Here is an 8,713-nt window from a genome sequence, read left to right on the forward strand (position 1 = left end):
TTTCATAATAGTAATAGAATACTGTTGCTAAATGTTTTGTCTTTTTCATGCTTCTTGAAGTCAAAATCCTCTGTAAACTTTCAATGGCTTTTAATCAGTTGCCTCTTTTTTAAATAAAGCTTTGGAAAAAATGTTTTACCTTTTATTTTTTTAAGGCTGATTTTCTCTGTACTTCATTTACATTTAGACATTTTTATTCATATATTTGAATATAGCAAAGTAAGTAAACTTGGTACATCTAGTAATTGAATTAAATGTATCATTTTGAGTAAATAACTTTTCCAAACAAATGTGTTCTCCTGGCCCTTCTCCTGGTGACGTAACTAGATATTTTCTCTTTATGGTCTTGAAGTCCTATTTATAATAAAAATCCAGACAAGATTACGTTTGGTGCAACAAAAATAATTGATTGTGTATTTTATTTACCATAAAAGTTAAATAGTTAAAATATTTGCCATAATTACAGACATAAAGTTACAATATACATTCAATTAAGAGAATTGCAGTGAAATAATTGGTTTAAAACATAAACAGTATTGTTAAATTGTCCTTTAATTCTTTAAGTCTTATCTTCAAGAACCTTTTTCTTCTAAACATGATTTATCTTTCGTAGCATTTGTAAAAAGATCTGTTAGTGTTAGCCAGTAAGACCAGAAGCTATTTGTTAATTACCATTTAGTTAAAAGTGCATTATGTTGCTTTTTTATTGAGTGACCTTTACTTACTGAGGATAATATGACTGAGAATTGTAATCTCTTTTTTTGGGGAGTCCTGTTCTGTGCTTATCTAGTCTCTGTCTCCAGTGAAGATGTTATTGTTTTGTCTATAAATTTTAATGTGAGACTGTGTAGAACATGGTCATCTCTATGGAGACAAACAGGTGATGGTCCTACGCCAAGTTACAGGTCAGATATGTGGAGGCAACCCCACCAGCAGTAAAAATGTATGTATTATTATTATTATTATTACATTAAAACCACCAGTAATTAAATAAATAGATGAGATGGATTTGTTTAATGACCTGCTGTGGAGCAAGCAAAGCAATAATATCTCTATGGAGACTAACAAGTGGCCGACCCTCTACCAGAAACCTTACATACATAGTACACTTCTAACAATTAATGTATTTTTAACAGAAAGTTGCTGTTATGGCTTTTCACATGGGACATAATTTAAGGCTGTCTGTACTTGAACTAAACTGACCCAAAGCGAAATCTAACCCCACACCTACTCCACTCCCGACCCCAAATGCAGCGTACAGAGGCTGGGTAAAATTTGCCCTGAAAGTATGCAAGAGCGTCATATTATCGGCCACACTATAAAACGACAACATTCCTCCCGACGTATCCACAAAAACCCCAACTCTTGGCGAATACGTTACCGGGATATCTTTCTTTTCGTTATCGTGCATAGCGGTGCAACAAGTATCCGAAAGCTCCAGAGTCCATGATTGGGCGTTGTAGCCAAGTCCCGATCTTGCATCAGCCCCTTTTCGAGATATTGAACCATAGACCACCCCCACTGACGAGCCCCTACCCCGCCATTCAACCTCCCAGTAGCTGCGCTGAGAAAACAGGGCACTTTGGCATAAGACTTGGGTCCATCCGTCGAAGCGCTGGGGACTGTTGGGGTAAGGTTGGGCAGAGGACTGGAGAGCTGCTTTGGTGTTGCTTTCAGAGAGGACCAAGCGTTTGTGGGCCGTGTCTGGGTCGAGGGTTAAAGACACAGCATCTGAAAAGACAAGTTAGGCTTCATCAGGTTATTGATGCTATTGAAATTAATTGGTTGTCAGTGTTTTGGAATCGTATCCGATGGTTGGAAAGAAGCAGTATTCATACATTGATTATATGGTAATCAATCATTGCTTTGAGAAGCTTGTGAAGTGAAGTGCAATCAAAAGGAAAGGCCATATTATTATTACATTACTGTGGTTACATTGCACATTATGTTGTTGTCCTCCTACCACACCAATACATAATGTCGACTAAGAGCTTTCCGATGTGGCTATATTGTGGCTATTTTTGCTTCCTTGTGATGTAAATATTGTCAAAAGCACTTATAGGTCCCAATTAAAACAAAGTACTGACTTTACAAACATTATGCATAAAACTTTACTTTAATAAACACTAGATGGCAGCAATGTTGGAATTCAAGCCCAATCTATAATAAAGTACTTACATTGTAGGAACTCCTCTCTGGATCTTGGCTCTGGGGCCTGGATACTGTCAAAGCTGATTTCTCTCACTAGAAGAAAAGCATTTTGTTTCATGTTGTGATAGTTCCAAGATGATACAAATGTGTATAATTGTATGAACAATACATGTACGTACATCCAGGGAAGACAGCAGCATAGTTCATTGTTTCAGGTATTGGGGAATCATCCAAGAAAAGGCCTGGGTTCACTGTGAAGGATATAATAATGCATTAGTTAACAATGCTTGATTTATACTACATTTAATGAAGAAAAAATGGCACATATTACCTTCTATTGGGGATTCAGGCACAGTACTCATCCCACCTCCAACTGCAAAAAAACATGAATACAAATATTGATATACGTGTGTGTGTGTGTGTGTGTGTGTGTGTGCGTGCGTGCGTGACATTTCCAAACATTCTTACAGGAGTTGCTTGTGGCTGGAGTGGCTTGGTTGGTCCCACGACGAGATCTGAACATACTGCTAATTGATGCCATACGACTGAAACCTTAAATTATAAACAAAACAATACCATTTAAATGTTATAAAACCAATTGAAAGAAAAATTAACATGTAGTGGCCTAATAATTGATCAATTAATCTGCATTGACATGTAGTGCTGCAACATGATGGTGACGATGATGAGCCATGCCGACTCACACACTCGATCATACATTGCCATTAGACCGGGTTCAGTGTCTTGCCCAGGGACACAACAGCAATATACAGACATCCGTGCCATTGAGTAGTTTTACAGATTTCATAGCCTCTTACCTCCACTAGGGGCAGTAGTAGCAGCTTGTGGGGCAGTTTGCGCAGGCAGTGAAGGTGGAGTGGAGTTGTGTGTTGGGACAGCAGAAGGTACTGACAAACTCTGGGAACTGGAGCGGCTCCACAGAGATTGGGACTCTCTCCGGCTCGGGGTCGGACTGGACCTCGGACTGGGACTAAGTCTGGAGTTGGTCTCACGCACTGTAAAGAGATATGGGATTATTAATAGATGATGGAAGTGGGAGGATAAGGATAATAAATCATACGGTAGTCTTAAATGTAGTCCTAATCTAGTTTAGAAATGGTGTAGCTCTATTATAGTCCTACAACAGAGCTGAATTAGCCTGGAACGGTCCTAGTTTAGACCTAGTTAGTCTTTATTATATCGATTATTTGAGGGGAAACTCCTGGTTTAGTTAAATTGTGGTTTGAAAATCTGGTGCAGACCTAATTTAGATCTTTTTTATATAATTTAAATATAAAAGTACATAGAGATGTAACTAAATACAAGTACCAAAAATACTTAATTTTGAGTATATTTATTCTGGTAGTTACTCTTCGGAATACAGCTAATTTCCTAAAATCAAAGGAATACATTGCAGTATTCTTGGCCCTGCGACGAGTCCCTGTCCAAGGTTACTGGGATGGGCTCCAGTCACCCGCGACCCCTAACGGGAACAAGGGGTAGAAAATGACTGAATGAATGAACATTGCAGAATTTGATCACGCAATTTTGACTTCAAACTGCATGCTATTAGAGAGAAGAAAAAAAGAAGAAAAAAAGCATCACTCGTGTGGTGAGTGGTAGTGAGTGAATGTGCATTTTTTTCTTTCTCCAATGAGTGACATATAATAAATTATGAACTGTGCAGAAATCTTCCATTTTAATCTGCACCAATTATCTAATGATACAATGCAACTCAATGTGAAATATTCTATATATTCAGAACACAGTATTTTGATTGGATCATGTAATGTTACAAATATATTGTATTGACGGAATACAGTATTCTCCAGCTAAATAAAGCACTCTTCCCAACACTTGGCACTTGGTGCTCAATACAAAAATATGGTAATACATAGAAATGTAGCTTGAATATCATATCTTATTCAATTAAAGTTAGCACAAAGATTAACTGATGCACCATTTGACTGGTTACTTACACATATCTACTGGTATTTTTACTAATTAGAAAATATATAGGTATTTTGTGTAAATGGATTTGAAACAAGGAACGGAAGTAGAAAAAATGACCAGGAAGAAGGAAAAGTACCTGACTCTCTCTCCTGTGCTCTTTGTCTGTCTCTTGGCCTGGGTGAACTGTTGGCTGAAACTGAAGGGAAAAAGCATTCATTTAGAGAGTCGCTGTAATACCTGATTTGTCTAGGAGTCTTCCATCATAGAAAAAGATTCAGTTGTAATCCTCTGGACAGTTTTTGCCCTTACCCATCCAAAAGTAATTTTCAATCTGCGGCCTTAGTGTGAGAACTCTGCATAAACCCTCCTGATCATAAACTGTCTTGTTAATCTATTTGTTTACACTTTGAAGTTGAACCTGAAACTAATCTTAGATCTTGAGGAGATGCGCACATAAAAACAGAGCAGTGTAGTGTATTCAATCCAATGCAGTGAGGAAAGTTGTAAGGAGCATTACAAAGGTGAGACTAAACAGCCACTGCACAAAAGGGTGTATCAGGAGTTAAGGAGGCATTTTTTGTCAAAAAAATAATCCCTCTTCAAACAGAAATATAGGCTTAAGGTTCAATTTGCCAGTGGTATACAATAGCATTTTGAAACCATGGGGCGGGATCAGTCCTGCCCATTCAGATGATAATCATGTATTCATCATTGATGAGGGATCTGTAGCCAGCTAACAATAGAATGATATGGCCCATTACAGAGATACAAAGATTAGTTTCAGGTGAAACTTAGACAATGTGAACAAATAGATAAACAGGACATTCAATCCTCAGGAGGTTCTGGCCAGTGGGCAGGGTTTACACAGTCCAGTGTAAGACAAAAATCTGATTTCTCATACTAGATTGAGAATGAGTTTTGGATGAAAGTGGAAATGTCTGATTCTTTCAAAAACAGTGTCCAAAGGACTACAACCGAGCCTTTTCTACAATTTTGAGAGTTAAAATACATTACACTATTGCCCGCACTATTGTCAAATAACAAAATGGTTTGAGCAGAATATAGTCTTACCATGTGGAATATCTCTGCTTCTCACATCTGGACCTCTGTTTCCCAAACCTAAAAAAAATATTTAAAAAGAACTTTTACAAATCAATAAAGATTTTAAAATTAAAACATATAATACATATAATAATAATGCTCCGTATCACTGAACACCCTATCAACTGATCGCTGTGGACAAGAGTAAAATGCATATTATAAGGCAATGTATTATTAAGAATGCTTACAATGTTTACAGTATCAAACAATGAACATTTTTATAAATGTTGCTTGCATTTTGCTTGCTTTGTAAATGTATGTCAGTGTATATCTGCTTATGTCTGGCTTAGTTCATATAAATAGAAAAGTTGATATTACTTATTCCTCGTCTCTCTCCACTTCTCACTCCAGATGATAGACCAGGGGAGCGATTATTTGCATTGCGAGATCCCAGACCAGAAAATACTAGAAAGAAAAACATCACAAATAATGATTGTTGAGGTAGAAATAAACTGCTTATCCTGAATCAATTCAAGACAAACTCACATTTCAAAATGGCTCCTTTTGTGCCTCCACGATTTGCTGAAGGAGCAGAAATACCACTATTAGATGGCAAAAGGAAACAACACAATTCTATGCAGGTAAAATTTAGAAACTTACTTCCCAGTGTGAACAAACTTGTGTCGTTGACTGAAAAATGACAACTACATGGTAAATAACATTGATACAGTTGCATGAAAGCCAACAAAGTACCGGAATATAAGTACCAATATTACTAATTTACTTCAAGTTACAGTTTTACAGAAATAGAGTAAATCATCAGTCATTTATAACTTTTTATTTACTTAATTTCAGATGCCCTTTCTTACAACTGTTTATGTTTATCCATTCCAGTTCACACACAAAGACTAGATTAAATAACAATAGCAGATGTAACTTCCATTCGAAGGAGTAAATGATAAATAAATAAAGATGTTTGTGTGTATCAGACCTTGTTTACTGATCTTGCCCAGTTCATTGTTGCACAGATCTTCCACTTTCTCCCTCAGGTCTAGTACTGCGTCCCGGATGGGCTCGAAGGACGCCTCGTGGTTAACGTGGACAGAGGGGATTTCTCCAGACTCCAGGGGGCTGCACATGGACTCATAAGTCTGAAACAACCAGTGATAGTATGTAAAATAAAGGCATAAGGACACGGCTCAACAACAACAACAACAACTTGTAGAGCAACATGAAATTAGAGGAAACAATCCTTTAATAATGATGCTGGACAAGTTTCATGTTGGTGAGGGAGCCATAGGAAACATACCTCAAACGCCACAGAAAAAGTCTAATTAAAGTATCAGTAGACCAAACAAATATTTTGGGACTAAACTTTGATGTATATGTGCAGATTCCTGATACCTGTAGGTAGTGGATATGGTCCTCACAATGGGACAGGTCCTTCATCTCTTTGTCCCGTTGTTTTAGTTCCTTGATCTCAGCCTCCAGACCCTCCACCACCTCCTGCGCCTGACCCATCTTGTCCCTGTTGGCCTGGTCCATCATGTCCTCCACCAGATTTTGAAGCCGCTCCACAGACTTCTGCAGCTCGGAGAGGGTCTGCTCCGTATCACTGAACACCCTATCAACTGATCGCTGTGGACAAGAGTAAAATGCATATTATAAGGCAATGTATTATTAAGAATGCTGAGAATTGATGTACCAACCTTAACTCCCTCCATCATCTTCTTCATGTCTTTTAGCTCTTGTTCTCTTTCTTTTAACTTCTGTGAGTTTTCTGCTTGGATATCTCCAAATAATTTCTGGGGGGGAAGTACAACACACATTTAATGTGTGAGTAAAACAATGCGAAATACAATACAACCACATAGGGAAGCTTTAGCCATGGCATGTTTTGAGGGTGGAGCTTTGATGAATAAACAGGAATGAAGTCAGGAATGTTTTCAGTTTGAGACATTTCCATTGTCAGCTACAGACAAAAGACAGTTTCCATGAGGGATTTGGGCAAATGTATAGTATAAATAGTTGCCAAAATATTTAATCTATTAGTTAAAAAAAGGCTATGCTATTATTGGAAAAGGTGTACTGCAGCCGTATAGTAAAATTAAAAAAATAAGTTGGTTGAATATATTTAATTTAAGCATCTACTCTGACTTCCTTGTGCATAGTGTCAAAATATCAGTACTAAATAGGTCACAAATCATTTTACTTTTGTTCCAATTAAGCCAGAGTAAAAGGAGCTAAGAAGGAAATCTGACATTATGAACATTTTATTACTGCCTGGTTACTCTTACAAATTTGCCATGGCTCTACTTTCATCTTAAATTATCCTGTGGAAGAAACAAGACATTTGACAGGTTAAGTCTTAGATAAGAAATAGTATTATCCTCCCACCTGCTTCTCCATCCTCTCTACTTTGGTGGACACACACTCGTGGCCTTTATGTTGATTACTAGTGCACAGCCAGCACACAAACATCTTGCACGCTCTGCAGAAGAACTCCTGGAGATACTTATGCGACGTGCAGATTTTTTCGGCCAAATTACCGATCGGCGGCGAGAGTTCGTGCTGCTTTAGCGCCTTTTGCGTCTGGTGCGGCTTCAGATGGGACTCGCAATAGGAACTCATGCAAACCAAACAACTCTTAACCGCTGCCCGTTGTTTTCCTTTGCACAGGTCGCACAACACAGCCGAAGAAGACATTTTCGATTTGGATTTGGTCGATGTTACGGAGGTCACGCTTCTTGCGCTCCTCATGGAATCCCGCACGTCCGACTTGCGTGCGCCTTTGCGTAATTGCTCCACCGCCTCGGCCAGCATGGTGTTTCTTGATAGAGGCGGCTTGGGGCAAAATGTTTGGCGGCATTGCGGACAACTGTAGATGCCCTTGGGGTCGTCTTTGCTCCAGTAATCTTTAATACACGCCATGCAGTAGCTGTGTCCACATGGTATCGTCACAGGGTCGTTTGGGAGGTCCAAGCAAACCGGGCAATTGAACTGCTCCTCTGTCCACAACTTGGAACTCATTTTGGGTTGTGAAATAATGATAAAGTCAAATAAAACTCGATCTTCAAAGTGGTAGCCAAAGAGTAAGGACGAATATGACGTTTTGAGACCGGGTAAGTTCTGAGACTGGGTAAGGATAAAAGAAGGAGCGTCAAAATGGGTGGAGCAAAACTTAAACTTACCCGGCGAGTTGAGCCGGGAAAACAAGTGTTCACCACCTGAACTGAAAGAAAGCAAATCGATGGGAAGATTAAACCTCAAATTTGCATTCATTGTTTATAAGTAGGTCTATAGGCCTAAATAGACAGAGGCTATTTAAAATGGTAAAACTATACTTCGACCTGAGTATCGACAACATTGAATTAACTCTCTTGCTTGTTTTAATTACCTTGGGCGATGAATACTTACCAATATTGTAAAATATGTTGGCTTCGTGAAAAAGGGAAAATACAAACACATTGTTTTGAATGTGATTGTAAAACAAATTGTAGTTTGCATTACTAGGATGAGCACAGTTTGTTGAAAGAGATATGGATTAGGTTGTTGACTGTATTTGGAT

The 8,713-nt window shown here is 38.3% G+C and overlaps 1 protein-coding gene across 2 annotated transcripts; it reads right to left on the reverse strand.

The window, feature by feature from the left end:
* Positions 1–966: 966 nt before the first annotated feature.
* trim25l (tripartite motif containing 25, like) lies at positions 967–8,175 on the reverse strand. 2 transcript variants are annotated; one of them, XM_072432283.1, is made up of 15 exons: positions 7,543–8,175; positions 6,855–6,950; positions 6,550–6,783; positions 6,137–6,296; positions 5,806–5,835; positions 5,692–5,727; positions 5,524–5,610; positions 5,176–5,223; positions 4,241–4,294; positions 2,970–3,167; positions 2,620–2,703; positions 2,483–2,524; positions 2,331–2,402; positions 2,179–2,244; positions 967–1,731 (listed from the first exon to the last, which is right to left on the reverse strand). In XM_072432283.1, the coding sequence occupies exons 1-15, from the start codon at positions 8,173–8,175 to the stop codon at positions 1,157–1,159; spliced, it is 2,415 nt and encodes an 804-aa protein (XP_072288384.1). In that variant the 3' UTR covers positions 967–1,156. The 2 variants fall into 2 exon arrangements, with proteins under 2 accessions (XP_072288384.1, XP_072288377.1); XM_072432276.1 differs by having other exon boundaries at positions 4,241–4,300.
* Between the last annotated feature and the right edge of the window lie 538 nt (positions 8,176–8,713).

Source organism: Eucyclogobius newberryi, unplaced genomic scaffold (genome assembly GCF_026437365.1).
Source record: "Eucyclogobius newberryi isolate DKJ021-1_F unplaced genomic scaffold, fEucNew1.0.hap1 SCAF_1, whole genome shotgun sequence".
Taxonomy (NCBI): Eukaryota; Metazoa; Chordata; class Actinopteri; order Gobiiformes; family Gobiidae; genus Eucyclogobius; species Eucyclogobius newberryi.

Bases quoted from the DNA above. Each gene is read 5' to 3' on its own strand.
- trim25l (XM_072432276.1), bottom strand. From the start codon at position 8,175: ATGAGTTCCAAGTTGTGGACAGAGGAGCAGTTCAATTGCCCGGTTTGC. The intron at 6,784-6,854 runs GTTGGTACATCA...TCTTGTCCACAG, and splicing joins AGATGATGGAGGGAGTTAAG to CGATCAGTTGATAGGGTGTT. The intron at 5,224-5,523 runs GTAATATCAACT...TATTTTTTTTAG, and splicing joins TGGAGAGAGACGAGGAATAA to GTTTGGGAAACAGAGGTCCA.